The 15,739-nt window shown below is 39.0% G+C and overlaps 1 protein-coding gene across 4 annotated transcripts in view; it reads right to left on the bottom strand.

The window, feature by feature from the left end:
- Positions 1 to 15,739, bottom strand: part of LOC127506300 (rho GTPase-activating protein 21) — a 121,056-nt gene that overhangs the window by 62,046 nt on the left and 43,271 nt on the right. For 2 of the 4 annotated variants that reach the window (XM_051882644.1, XM_051882646.1), the window contains exon 1: positions 6,213 to 6,550. The exons of the other annotated variants lie outside the window; for them this stretch is intronic. In XM_051882644.1, coding sequence (XP_051738604.1) covers positions 6,213 to 6,494 — 282 coding nt within the window. In that variant the 5' untranslated portion in view covers positions 6,495 to 6,550. Of the gene's footprint in view, positions 1 to 6,212; positions 6,551 to 15,739 lie in introns of those variants that run through there. 4 annotated transcript variants of the gene reach the window in all.

Raw genomic sequence — 15,739 nt, 5'->3', positions numbered from 1 at the left:
CAAGAGCACTTCTGTTTTCATTATTTATAAATGGTTCTGTAATTTATTTTGCCACATGTGCAGTATAATACTGTTGTCAATTCAAGAAAGGTTTAAAAGAGTTTGATCTCTAGAGGGTCTTTTTTTTTTTTTTATGTGTTTGACCCAAAACTGACATGGTAATCAGTGAGAGTGAAAAATTCTTTGAAGAAGCTAATCCTTACACAAAGCACTCTCTGTCCCAAAGCAGAAGCAAAACATTTGCCTTTTTAACCTGGTACAAAAGCACTCTCACACAGACTCTCGGTGTTCTAAATGATTTTCATAGGCACTGAATTGTATTATGATCAGGATATGCAGATAAACTGTCACTCATGAGCAAACCATGAGACCAGGACATAAGCTACCATTGAAGTTCATCAAAGTTCATTGAAGCTGAGGTGGCACTAGCGTCAACACACAGAACTGCAAAAGTAATGACTGTTCTAATTGGTCACAGTATTTACATTAGTAAACTACTGATAAAAACATTCAAATACATTTTTTTTTTTTTACCTATTATGTATTTTTATGCTCATTAGTTTACCGCATCATTAGCTTAGCAACATGCTAACATCAGACTCAGTAGGAATCAACAGTAAGTGTGTTTTACATTAGGCATGCTGTTACACAATTAAAATATTGCCTTTGAAAGCAGCTGTTTATTTAGGGCCGGTTCACACAGAACACGTTTTTGCTGTTAAAAAAGTGAGGCACATGCAGTGTAGCCAAATCCACAGTTTTCCCGCCGAATTGGGCTACTTTCACACACTGTTGCCGCGGGTTGTTTTTTAATGCGCAGGTTGAAGCGACACCCGATTTTTACCCCCCGGAAATGCAACTGGCTGAGATTGTGTGGGTTTTGAATAGCAATTGGGCTGGTTTTGTTATGCAAACCTTGGACACAGGTTAGTGCAAAAAAATGGAAGCTCTTGAGATGCATTTTTAAAAGCTGAAATTATTTTAACTTGAGCACCGTGTTTTTAGAATGCCATGTCATGCGAGACACTAAAAAAGACGCGAGGGCAACAGTTAAAGACAGCCGTTTAGTGCATATTTACTCAGAAAATCAATGGAAAAGTAGCACAGTGGAATGGAAAAACATGTAAACATGTATCCTGTGTGAACAGCCCCACCTTAAACAGTAGAAGCAAGACAGCTCACTAGGCTTTGGAACAGAGATGTTCTGTATCCAATCAGTCATTCAAACTGTATCTGAAAACAATGGGTTTCTCTTAAGGGCAGAAGGTATTGAAACAGTGTATCCTGTGAGTGTTTATAAAGCATCGCTGACATGATTTTACACATCTCAAATGTCTGCCATGACAATGACGGTCACAAAGAAAATGCTCTGACTCAACATTTCTTTCCATATGACCAATTGTCCAACACATGTACATGCCCCGCACATCACGACACAGTCAGTGATTCTTGACACCCGTATCTCTAATGTTCTTCTGGCGGGGTGAGGTGGTAAGTCACATTTTAGCGTCTGGGCCAGTGACGTCAGTCCGTCCCCTGTATCCTCAGAGGAAATTTGTGACATTTACATTATGAAATAATGGCAGCAGAATCCCATTCCGCCACAGGGTGTGTGTTTGTGGTAGGCTCTGACAACACCACATTGACTCTGGGTCACTCTGCCTGCCAAACAGACCAGACTGTGGTCTAGCCCTGCAGGAGATGGATGTATTATAAGGGAATGGATGTATTTTAGCTTGTGGCTGGGCTCAGGTACAGACAGCTGTGGACGTCTCTAGAGTCTGGGCTGGGCTTTTACACAATTGAGCCTGAACATGACATCACCAGATTGAATTAAATTACTTACATTTAGTGTTGGACACAGTCCACTGCAAACTCTCACAAAAAATCAGTGAAGTCTGGAAAGGCATATTAGCATTACTACTAGTCCCATACTATTTGTGTGTAGTATGCAGTCTGCATTCTGTTAATAGGATGCCAAAATTTTTATGACTTTTAACATTTCCTTCTAATCAAATATTTGGCCACACTGCCAAACAGTGAGACATTTTTACAGATATCTTGATTAAAAATTCAAGATGGACCACATTATAAGTAAAATTAACACTAGACAACTTTCTATATTAAAAATGCAACGTAGTAAGCTCATGCAAGAATGCTATTGCTGCATAATGCATAATGTTTCACAAGCAGATTTATAAAAAAAAAATTACTATGTAGTATGCAGTATACTGCACAGTATGCAGTACACTAGCATTCTGTTTTGAACATACTGTAGCAAGGAGCATACTGTAGCGTTTTTTTTTTTTTTTTTGGAGGAGGCAAGGGAGGCAGTGCCTCCTCAAAAACTGGATGAGAAAATAATTCACAGCACAAAAATAAAACAATGCAAATATTACAAAATATTACATTAAAAAAATGTATAAAGCACTAGTTTTCTGAAGTGACACTGTCCAACAGAAGCACCAGTAGTTAAAGTTACAGCAAGATAGATCATCTCTCTTGCCTCCTCTAAGCCCATTAAGTTCACACGATAAATCCCGCCTCTCATTTTCATTGGTTAACAAACATATATAGGTGAATTCAGGTTGATTGGGAGACTTTTTGCCATTGAGATGACTGGGAAAAAGTCTCCGAATCAACCTGAATTCCCCCCTACATGAAATATGAAATTTGTTACTGCGTTCTTATAGTTATTCTTTTAAAATGTAAAAATTTGAGAAATACACTTTGTTTTAACAAACAGAAAAATAATTACATTACAAAATATAATTGTTTTGGTTGTATTTAACCTGAAAAATGTATCAATTATAACTACATATTAAAGTTTACAATTATATTAAATGCAACTTGCTGAACTTTCCATTTCAATTTAATTTAATTTCAACTTTAAATTTAGTACATTAAAATATATTTACTTTAAATGCAATATTGAATAACATACTCAGTTAAAATTATAATCATGTTTTACATGTGCTTTAGTATGTTTGTCAACACATCAGTATTTCTTTGAACAATAACTTTTAATATTTTAATACTTCTTTAAAGCACGATCTAAAACTTAATTTGACATTAGTACAAAGTACTTTTTTTTTTTTTTTAATTTTTTCAAATTTTTCATTTTGTCTTATACAAGTGGAGTTTAATTTCATTAATATTACATGATCTGCATCTGCATGATACTTTCAAGATTTTAACTACACTACCAGAGAACATTTAAACAATTAAAGGCCAGCTGACACTGACAGATACAGACCAACGCTGACAGTCACCAGATTACAGCACCTGACTTCTCAAACATTCTAATTCCATTTCAGCATGTTCAATTGACCCTTTGTCCAGAGTTTGATTGACAAGCGATCTAACCAATCATAACGCCGAATCCGCCATTTTGTCTGACAAATCAGTCAGGATTTAGAAGATTAACATCGGTGGACTTGAACTTGAAAAATGGTGTGTAGTGACGCTTTCCGTGTTTGAAACAACATTCCTTCTCATGTTCATTCATGTTTATTTCATGCTATAAATTAACTAGTTAGGAAGAGATGATGGGTTCACGAGCCACTTGAGCTGAGGCGCTACAGCAATCTGTCAGGACACATTAAAGAGCCACAAAACGGGTTTTATTGTTTGAATTTCTTAAAAAATTACACAGTTTGAAAGATGGGACTTTGTTTAATATCATAAGTCACCTGCTCTGTCTTGTCTGTCGACGTGTTGTCGGTGTCCTCTTTGCTCCGGACAAAGCAACAGTAACTAAGGGGGGCGGGTCTTTGCGAAGGGTCAATTGGCGAAAAATAAGCTCCGACAGACGGCGACATGGGTAATACACTGTTCCGACAAAACCTGAGTGTCTGTTGCCATCTGTCTGTGTAGTGTGAGTTGGCCTTAAGTGTACTTCTTTTTCACAAAAGTAGAAAGGCGGGAATGTATTCTTGAGCTCAATTTCAGAACTTTCTGGCATCATTTTGTATACCGCTGTGTGAAGGATTCTCTTCCCCGTCTTTACTCTGCTTTACCTGCTACCTTGACTCATACACGTGGTTTTCCAACAACACCCACTATAACACCACAACTTTCCTCTGCCTTTCATTTTTCATTTCCCTACCATTAGCCAGTCATAGTCTTAGTGGCGGGCACACAACCCTGTTTCCAATGCTAAATTTAACCTGTTAAATTATACAGCTGGAAAAAGCTCTCATCTGAATGGCGGAACGTCCAGGAGACGTGAATGACTGCCCTGTTTGAGAGTCCTTCACACCAGAAACAGCATCATACAAACCGGCCAGTCCATGAATAACACACACAATCCCAATGGTCACATTCAAGAACTAATCACATAAGAAAGAACCACATTTCACTACCAAGTGCATTAGCAAGTTACAGTACTTTGGGACTTTACGAAGGAGGGGTTGGTGTTTAATGGGTTTCAGAAACCGTCTGTACAGTACTTGGTTTGAAATCACATTCATGTGTTCTATTGCCAGAAAAGTTGTCATGAGAAAAAGCTGCTTATTCAGAAAATATATTTCTTAGCCCACCCAATCTGCTGCACTTTATTTGTTTGTCTAGAAAGCAATAGGATTAAATTGAGACTTTTGCCAAAGTCACGTTTTCCATTAATCCCACAATGAATGAACCAAAACTTTTCTCATCAAATTCTTCAAAGACCAAATTATTTGAGGTACTATCCAGATTCATTGTATAGCTATATTCCCCTACTGTCAACCACTCTCTAAACTGTCTCTATTTTCATTTCTCTTATGGAATGTAAAGAGAAACATCTTAGACAAAGCTAGTAGTTAAAGGATTAGTTCACTTCAGAATTATAAAGATATCCTGATAATTTACTCACTCCCATGTCATCCAAGATGTTTATGTCTTTCTTTATTTAGTCGAAAAGAAATGAAGGGTTTTAAGGTAAACATTCCAGGATTTTTCTTCATATAGTGGACTTCACCAAGGTACAACGGGTTGAAGGTCCAGACTGCAGTTTAAATGCTGCTTCAAATGGCTCTTACACAATCTTAGTCGATGAATAAGGGTCATATCTAGCAAACGATCGGTCATTTTCTAAAACAAAATAAAAATGTATATACTTTTTAACCACAAATGCTTGTTTTGCACTGCTCTGCGATGCACCACACATTACGTAATCACATTAACAAGGTCACACGTGACGTAGGCGGAAGCACCGATCCAGTGTCTACAAAGCGAACGTGCAAAGACTAAGTCAAACGGCCTTCACAAAAAAAGGTAAAACAACGATGTCAGGATGATTTTGAAGTTGGAGGAGAAAATGAGATGGAGTTTATCGCCCTACAGCGGTACTTCCGCCTACGTCACGCGTGACCTTTCCAACAATTATGTAATGTGTGGCGGATTGCAGAGCAGTGCAAGATGAGCATTTGTGGTTAAAAAGTATATCATTTTTACATTTTTTTACCTTAATTTCTTTTCAACTGAAGAAAGAAAGACATAAACATCTTGGATGACATGGGGGTAAGTAAATTATCTGTTAACTTTAATTCTGAAGTGAACTAATCCTTTAAATAATAATAAAAAAATAAATCCAATTCATGGAAGTTTCCTCAGCTATGATAGATTAATCTCTAAGCAATAACATTTTCTTGCTTAATGCTGTCATGACGAAATACACAAACATTCATGTGCGTCCTGTAGTTATGGCAAGCGTGAGTCACTCCTGAGCCACAGTGGAGCTCACTGTGAACACATAAACATCTCTCTTTCTGGAACACACACTTTTCCAAAGATAAAAACATAGAAACAACTCAACCACAACCCTGTTCTCCAGATGAAACCATCATCCACAGGGTTTGGCTTAAAAACGTGAGCAAGTACCCAATCAAAAGTCTGTTCAATCTCAAGGTTCCTCTTTTGGGACCATTGCTTACATAGGAACAATAACTGAAATGTGAAACCAGGGCACGTACACACACAATTGCTGTGTCTTGCTGTGAAAAATATGTTACATGTTGGCTCAATGTAGGAGACTTAACCAACCACCCTGGATGTGAATGACGCACAAAGCATTCCTGAGAGCCATCTCCTCGCCCCCCTCATCCCCGCGTAACTCAATACACTGTTGGGAGCCTCTGCCCTCCATCCCGCTGCAGCACCAGACTGTCACTATGAACCCATCTTCTCCTGTTTAGTTCTGCTGCTCTAAACTTAGATCCATAGATCCTTACCCAAGACCGCATGCAGTTCCTTGGAGACGCCTTCTTCAATCTGCGCCAAGAGATATCCTTCTGGGCCTCCCGGAGCCCCAGTTCCACGTCCCCCCAGTATGCCCTGGCCAGGAGCTGGAACCAAAGGCAGGAAGTGTCCGATAAACAGCCGTCCACCCCTGTCAGACAATCCCAGGCACAGTCTTCTATTGCACAGGTACACCCAGTCACATCCACCTGGTCTGAGCTGTCCTTCCCGGGCAGAACGCAGCCGGCACACGCCCCATTCCTCTGAGTGAGCATGGCAAAGCCTGCTGGTCCTCACTATGGCTGCTTTCCTCTGCTGATCTTCTGATGATGTGATTCTTTCTCGTTCTTCGCGATCCCTCCCTCTCTCTCTCTTGCTCTCTCTTTCAGAGTGGGAAGGCAGAGTGCACATGCATGAGGTTTCCATTGAGACACGGAGCACGTCGGGGAAGAGAGTGAAGCAAGGAAAGAGACTGTCAGAGTGCAAACAAGCACACACATCTGCCTGCACTGGACGAGATGGCTTTGTCTTACTTTCCATGTTCCTTATTTGTTTGTTCTCCATTGCTTAACTGCAAAACTACTCTACCGTCCGTCTCAAACATTCAAGATTCATTTAAAAGGGTCAAGTCAAGGAAAACAGAAGTCTCTTTAAAAATAAGAGTTTAATGCACCACGTAGATATACATTCAATCAGAATGCATTGACCATTTACTAGTGATGTATGTTAAGGCAAGCATTGCTACTACTGCGCAAAATTATTGTTAGTTATCTTAATCCGTAACCCTATTAATTAAGGTAAAAAAAATGCAGCATCGGGATGTTCACTAACATTATACCGCTGTTCAGGTATTTTGAACGAAGAAGAACTTTGCCGTAAGTATATCAGGGCCTTAAGGGTCACTAGCCACTTTTCCACTGTTGAGCCAAGACTAAGAACGTGCCGTGCTGGGCCAATAGCCTCGGACCTCGAGCACCAAGGCCAAAATCAAGTTGCGTTTCCACTGTCGGGCCAGTAGCCCTCCAGTGCTACCCTAAGACCCGTCCTTAACATGCCTCCATAGAACAACGTCACACAACCCCATTTCACCAGCTGACTGAAAACTAGATAGATCGCAAACTGAACATGGCAGAAGCGAACATTTGGTCTTTACTTAAAGACTTGAGATTCTTTTGGCCAATGTTTTACAATAAAAATTGTTACAGTACCAGTAATTTAATTCATGTCAGAAGTGCACATTAATCATACTGAATCAAACTGGTTTTTATCATTTCACATAAAAAGAGAACACATACCTATTCAGTTGCACCTGCTTTCATTTATTTGCGATCACAATAATGCACAAAACAACTTTTATGTCCAAAAGCTTACAAGTTTAGAAAAATATTGATAGAATTTTCCATGAACTTATGCGATCTGAGGATCTCACTATACTGTTATCCCTTCAGTCAGAACAACAGAGGTAGCTTATGAGAGGAAAACAGGCCTCATACGGTGATCAGAATCCCCATCGGATTGCAAGGAAGTTATTTTAATTTTTAAACACTCGCTGGTGAGAGTTTTGAGCTGAAAATAGTTTTAAATATCTTATGTTGAAGTTAGCTGGTAGCCTGATATAATAACATGGGAAATTAGCAGTGGTGTTGACCGTCTCCTGACTCAGGTAAACTCCGCCTTTGTTCATGACCACTCCTCAAGCCCCAGTTGGCCTGCTTCGAACCAAGGTATTCGGCGGGCCAAATTCGTTGGCCCCGAGGAAGCCCTGACGAGGCCCGATCAAACCCCGGAAGTGACGGTGGAAACGCGACTGGCCCTGGCATGCACTAGCACGCTAACTTTTGGCCCGACAGTGGAAACGCAGCTACTGGTTCCCAACCCTGGTCTTGGAGTAGCCTGAACTATACATTTTGAATGTCTCTCATTTCTGACACCCATTTCCGGTTTTGGTGCAAAAGCTTTTACGGTTTTGTTGTCTCTACTAATGAGCTTTTGTTTGATTAAGGAGACAAAGTCAGCGTACGAAATCACCCCATATTTTGGACATCTATTTTGTAGTGGTGTCCAAAATCATAGCGGACCTACCAACCTATAATACACCGATGAATTTCCGTTTATTGCCAGAAGATGGTGCCCACAGCGGAATCATACAGGTGCAAGTTGGAGGTACTCAAGGACGAGGGTTGGGAACCACCGAGATAAAAAGTGAAAAGTGGTTATGAAAAACTAAATTAAAAGGCACTTATTATGCTTTCTTTGACAGTACCTTTCCTTTACTGTATAATATAGATGTTTGTGCATGTAAATCATCAAAGGGAACAGTTGGGTAAGTGATTTCACTATCAAGGAGGTTTTTCTGCTGGTATAAAAAAAGGACTTTTAATACCAACACCATAGTTGCCATATAATACTGTTTACAGCTGCGCATGAAGCCTTGGGAGATGAAACCCGATTATAGTTTGGGATGACATAGGGGTGAGTAAATGATAACAAAATTTCACTTTTGGGTGAACTATCCCTTTAAATCAGAGCATACTTTTCTATAAACCACAGGATCATGTCTAATACAGTAGTAGAGCATCTCTCTGTTCATCATCTCCTTTAGTGTTATGAAAGATGAGCACACAGTGGCAGGAGAATGTCTCATGTGACCACCAGGCCACAGACCTGCAGTAAACACTCAGAGCTGCTTTATTTTAAGATATTTCCCCGCAGCGATGGGTCCTGACCAGATAGAACTCAAACAAGTGCACTGATGGACCTAAAGCATCCCAGTACCCCAACATAAAACTCTGTTACCAAAATCACAAACAAAACATCTATATAAAGCTGCACTTCCTCTTAGAATCAATAATTCACTCCGTAAATCACACGCACACTTTCCATATCCCACAAGAATGTTCTGGGCTATTTTTTGCAAGATACACAGAGAGCTTTCAGAAATATGAAAACAGGAAACCAATGATGGCATGCTCATCTTCATTCCTCTACATTGGCATGGCATCTCATCACCACACACATTCCTTTAGACATACACAACCTCTCACTCACACTATTGCGTATGGAAAACATATCACAAAAATAACCCGTCCAGCCATCTGAGGCATCCTTGTTTGTGAGGATCAGGGTGAGAGGGAACTCAAAGGAGGCACTGTGTGATCCCCGCTGAATAAACCAGCCCAAAAAAGAAGGCATGCTGCGGTTTTGGTTGGTGTTCATCCCAATGGGTTTCGCTCTACATAATAAAACATTCCAGTTCAACTACATATGCATCTAAAAAGAGAGTGGTCATAGTTCAAAATTTATTTTAATGTGGGTGACGCTAAGAATTAAAACACATTTGGACGAGTACTGAAAGTTCCTGTCATTTATGACACATCATAAGAAATCCTCAAATAAAAACATATTCCAGCTGGCTGAAGACATATAGTGTATTTTAATGGAGGTTATTTCATATAAGTAAGGAGGGAGGAACACCCTGCTGCCATGGAAACAAACAGGCCATCACACCGTGTTAGGCTCCTGCCTTCATGTGATGTAATAAGAGATACGGTGGCCCAAATGTATTTTAACACTAAGTCACATTTAAAAATGTATGAGTGCTGTTACATTATGTAACTAAAATATCAAACCAAAGGCATTTAAAAAAAAAAAAAAAAAAAAAAAACTGTATGTTTCCATTCCATCAGCTACAGAAAGTCTTTTTCTGAGAATACGTAACCAAATGGATATCACTGTTTTACATTTGAAGTATTAAACGTTTAAGACTTGCAGTCTTGTGTAGTAGATTTTGGATGGTTCAATTAAAGGGTTAGTTCACCCAAAAATTTAAATTCTGTCATTATTTACTCACTCTTATTCCATTCCAAACCCTTTTGTTCATCTTCAAAACACAAATGAAAATATTTTTAATGATCAAATATCAAATATACCACATCAAATATGGTAACCGGAAGGCCACCAAAGCCAACCAAAACTTCAGGGGCTCAATATTTGGTGCATTTTAACAATTAAAAAGATAAAAGCATGTTTGCACACTATTTCAAAGGTTCACAAGCATGCACTTCAAACAAACCACAATACACTGAGCATCTTTTGAAATCCAGGTGTGTCACTTCAATAGACCTGTTGACCTTTCAGCGTATTGACAGCGTGTCAACTCAAGTCCCCAACTCAAATTTTTGATTTTGTTGATATTTTTTTCTGTAGTAAGACAAACATAAATAGTGATGAAAGCCAAAATATTAAATGTCACAGATGTATATTTACGGAGTAATCCACTATTTTGTAAAGGGAGGTCAAAATGACAATTTTCACCTGAGATTTGGAGCCAAATTAGAGTGGTGTAAAAATGACTTTAGAAAGATGACAGCAACATTATTTTATTTTTACAAAGAGAATAGTAGGTCTATTGGTAAAATCTGTTGACTTTAGCAATCTTTGTTTCATTATATGCCAACGGTGACAGTTAAAAAAAAAATGACAAAAATCACATCTTGTTTTTTTTTTGTTTTTTTTTTGTTTTGCCTCAAGTTTGCCTGCCTGTAACTCAAGAATTCTTAAAGATATCTTAATATCCTTTTAGATTCTGGTTCTTAACAAGCTTTCCTTTTGGTATCTTGATTTTAAAGGCCATCGATGGTTCAATCCCAGAGATATGGACATGTTAATGTGGCTCCATGAGTAAATTGGTAAATTGTACACAGTTGTACATATTGTGCAAAATTAAAAAAAATTGAACATGGAGCTGCTTTGAGATCACCATATCTATCGGACTGAGCTATATAGGGCCTTGAAAATGAAGATTTCAAAAGGAAAGTTTATTAAAAATGATAATCTAGAGGGATATTAAGATATCTTGAATACTTTTAAGGCAGGAACACACCAAGCCGACGGTCGACCGTCGGGCAGTTTTCTCAGTGTGTTCCGCACCGTCGGCTGAAGTTGGTCCTCGTCTGCTTTTTTTCGGCCAATTCGACATGTTCAATCTGCGTCAGAACTCGTTGGTCCGTCGGGCCATCTGATCATTCTGATTGGCTGTTCAGCTACTACAACCTGCTGGTACGGAAAGGCATTTCATCTTACGCAGCCACAGAACGGAAATGCTACTTGGCCGTTGGCTGTCGAGCGACGGTTTGGTGTGTCAGGGCAACTTTGGACCCAGACGATGCCGACGTGAGCCAACCCCGCAGTCTGCTTTCATCGCCACTAGTTCGTCTGTGTCATCTTGGTCTGTTCCTGCCTTTAGAGTTACAGGCATGCAAACTTTGAAAAAGAAGTATTTATGGCACTCAGATAGGTATGTTTTATGCAAGTGAGTTGATAGAAAAACACAAGATACATTTCTAGTTTTAACATTATTTGTTCTTCAGATATTCCTCTTTAAAAGAAAAAAAAAAGTATCAGCTGTATGCAAAGTGACCCACATTTGGTTTTTGCACACTGAAAATGCATACAATTTACTAATTTACTCATGGAGCCGCATTAAGATCTCCATATCTCAGGGACTGAACCATCGAGGGCCTTTAAAAAGAAGATACCAAAAGGAAAGCTGGTTAAGAACCAGATTCTAAAAGGATATTAAGATATCTTTAATACTTCTTGAGTTACAGGCAGGCAAACTTGAGGCAAAAAACACAAGAAGTGCTTTTTGCCATTTTTGAACTGTCACCGCTGGCATATAATGAAACAAAGATTGCTGAAGTCAACAGATTTTACTAATAGATCTACCAAACTTTGTGTAAAAATAAAATAATGATGCTGCCACCTTTCTAAAGTCATTTTTACACCCCTCTAATTTGGCTCCAAATCTCAGGTGAAAATGGTCATTTTGACCCCCCTCTACAAAATAGTGGATTACTCATTAAATATACATCTGTGACATTTAATAACACTGTTAATGTTTGTCTAACTAAAAAAAAATATATTAACAAAATCAAAAATCTGAGCCGGGGAGGTTTCCGAAATTTAGTTGATTTGACACGGAATGACCCCTAAGACTTTTTTCTTCTGTATGGAGAAGTTTCCTCTATCTTCTGTATGTTTAGCAGAAGGTTCATGCTGCTCTTTTACATACAATCAAAGCATACAGTGACCAGGGAGTACAACGCCAAAAACAGCAAAAATGTTTTATTTCTCTAGCCCACTTTAGACATTCTACTAACTATAAGTAGCTTTGCAACTACATGTCAACTAACTATCATTACAGTATTAGCAGACTGTTAGGTTAGGGTTAGTAGAATAACATGAACCTGCAAAGCTACTTATAGTCAGTAGAATGTCTTTTTGGGGGAGCATCAAAATAAAGTGTTAGCAGATATTAAGCAAACAGTCTACTAACACTCTAATGACTGCTAGATGACATATAGTTGTAAAGTCACTTATAGTCAGTTGAATGTCTGTTGGGGGAGCATCAAAATAAAGTGTTAGCAGATATTAAGCAGACAGTCTACTAATACTCTAATGAGCGTTAGTTGACATGTAGTTGCACAGTTATTTATAGTTAGCCGACTGTCTAAAGTGGACCATCGAAATAAAGCGTTACCAACTATTGATGTCTTCTGTAATAGATGCCAGTAGCATGAAACCAAGCCAATTTGAAAGTAGAGGTTACGGCAGAGCAGCTGACAGCTCTGAACTAGATCATCCTCAGACAGCAGTGTTTCATTAAAGCTCTTTCTGTAGCAGGTGAGCGTTCTAACCACGAAATCACTGCCTGTAAAATTAACAGCAGTTTAAACATCCCTCTGAGCTATTGTCTGCCCACTACCTTTATAAACCAGTAGCAGACTTTCTCAACTCTGTACTGAACACATACAAAAGACAGTAGTGTAACATTACAAAATGAACAAGAGCCATATCCCTGAACTTTTGACAGCTGTAGTAATGGCTTTTCTGATCCGCTGAATGCGGCAGTGGGCACAAACAAAAAAGTACCATGATAACATGTTTTGATCAAATACATAGCTTGGACACTAAAGGGGTTTCTTTGGTTTCACACATTTTTGTCTGATCTGTGGTCTCTTCACACCCACATGTCACAGCTGAGGGCAGCTTTGCCAGGGAATTGTGGGTAAATGCATTAGCAGATTCCAGGCCGAGCAGAACATGCTGTAACCATGGCAGGGCAAGAGCATTGGCATGTTATTTGCAGTCATGTTTGGGTTTTTTCCCTTTATTGCTAGGTAAACTAAAACCAAATTAGTGCTAAAGAGGGCGTCCTAAGGGGAAAAAGTGAGCCAGATTGTGGATTTGGACGTTCTAGCGAGTCGTAGACCAAGAGCCAAACACAAACACATGGCATTTACTTTACCTCAGTTGACAACAAGTGAAAAAAATATGCACAGTAAAGTAGGTATGCATGATCAAAGGCTGCAAAATAATTATATGTGCTGCGTGAATTTCAGAGTGAAGTGCAGCAATGTGTTCTTACAAATGAACAGCTCATTATCCGCCAGTGTTTGCAGTGTCTCAGAGCCAGTGTTTGCAGTGTCTCAAAACTATGTAAGATATAACTCTGATATTTAAGGGATAGTTCACCCAAAAATGAAAATTTTGTCATCACCCTCAAGTTGTTCCAAACCTGTATGACAGTTGACAGTAGCCATTGACTTCTATAGTAGGAAAAAAAATACTATGGAAGTCAATGGCTACCGTCAACTGTCTGGTTCCCAACATTCTTCAAAATATCTTCTTTTGTGTTCAACACAAGACAGAAACTCATACAGGTTTGTAAACACTTGAGGGTGAGTAAATGATGACAACATTTTCATTTTTAGGTGAACTATCCCTTTAATGTTTAATTTAAATATGAAGCTTTAGTCATACAAGTAAATCTTTGCAAACCACTGAGGTTTACTTATTCAAATCCTGGTGCCTAAGATTTATTGGCCGATTATTAAGGTGGATTTGTGTGACAGAAGGAACAAGGGCGATTCTCCAAGACAAAAGCGATGGAGTGGATCGGCAGCGAGAGATTAGAGCCACAAGAAGACCACAAAGGAGCCTGAGGAACCCTAGGCATTCATACCAGAGCGAGGCAGAGGAAAGATTAAGCTCTATTCAGGAGGCCTAAGACTCATAGAGAGGGCAAATTTAATCTGGGCAGACTGCATCTGGACTCACTGAGGTATGTCTTACAGTAACAAAAGCTTCCTTAATGGAGGCTACGGGAAGGAAAATCACATGAGACCCCTCATATAACCCCCTAACCATATGAAGTTCAGTAACATGCCAGCTTTACCCAAAAATCCCTGCCTCCTGAACTGGTGTCACTGGCACACTCCAGTACGCTACGCAGGAAGCGAGATAGCACAAACAGACGGGCCATTATGTGTAATAGTGACTCGTATTACTTATTTCCGAGAGGTAGGCAGTTGTGGGAAAGTCATTCCCAAGGGTAGAAGTATATTGTGGCATTTCTGGTCATGAAGCAAGCTATTCTAAACTGTTTGTGTGACTGAAATGTGGCAAATAACAGTCAGTTAGGTCGGTCCTGGGTAAGCTACGTTAGCCTAGCGCTCAGCATGATTGAACGGAGAAGGTTTAGTCACACTGGTTTTCCCCGTCCACATGAAGGAAAGAAAACAATATCCTAAAATTCTGGTGTACTAACCAAACATCAACATAATCTGTTAAGGAGTCAGTGAGTCACACCTATAGACTGTTGTGTCACATTCCAACTGCATTTTAGACACACAGCATTTAGTGTGTGTGTGTGTGTGTGTGTGTGTGTGTGGGTGTGTTTACACATCACTAGAAACCACATGAAAAAGCTAGCTTTTGCCACATTGTGAGAATTTTAAGAATAAAGTTACAGAGCTTTACATTATATAGGGACTATTATTTTACACCTGGACCTACAGATATGGAGAAGATTCCTAGATCCCTATAGAGAACACCAACAAAGGGTCCAATGGTGGGGGTGCAGGGTCTGAGGTGTGGTAGCTATTGCTTAGTGAAGGGCCCTGCCATTGTCCCCACGGGTCCCCAGACACTTACAGACAAATGCTGCTGTCAATCACACACCCTTTCATTCATTTAACAGCAGCTGCTCCCATGCAGAAAAGAAGGCAAAATATGTTTGTGACAAAGGAAGAGTGTGGCGATAATCTGAATATTTGCATTCAGACAGATTTTGCCTGAGGGATTGAACGCAATCTGACAAACAAAACCTATGAAAAATTAAAGGGCTGTGAATGGAATACCATCAAAAGAGAAAATTAATAACATATACAGTCCATATATGTAGTGTTCCTTATGAACTATATAATACAATAAAGTTGATTTTATGCAATAGTTTTATAATTAATAATATGTTTCAACACACTTTTAAAAAGTGCATTTTGTAATAATTTCACATTTTTACTTTAAAGTACATTTTTAAATCATTTTAATATTCTTCTGTCATGCTTTAAAGAAGTACAATTATTTTGATGTACATGTTTCTATAGATTTGAAATAATGCAGTAGTTTCAAGTTTTGAATTTCTACTCCAAAGACACAACATACAGATAACATATAT

Source organism: Ctenopharyngodon idella, chromosome 23 (genome assembly GCF_019924925.1).
Source record: "Ctenopharyngodon idella isolate HZGC_01 chromosome 23, HZGC01, whole genome shotgun sequence".
Classification (NCBI taxonomy): Eukaryota; Metazoa; Chordata; class Actinopteri; order Cypriniformes; family Xenocyprididae; genus Ctenopharyngodon; species Ctenopharyngodon idella.
This window is presented reverse-complemented; position numbering and strand designations above follow the sequence as displayed.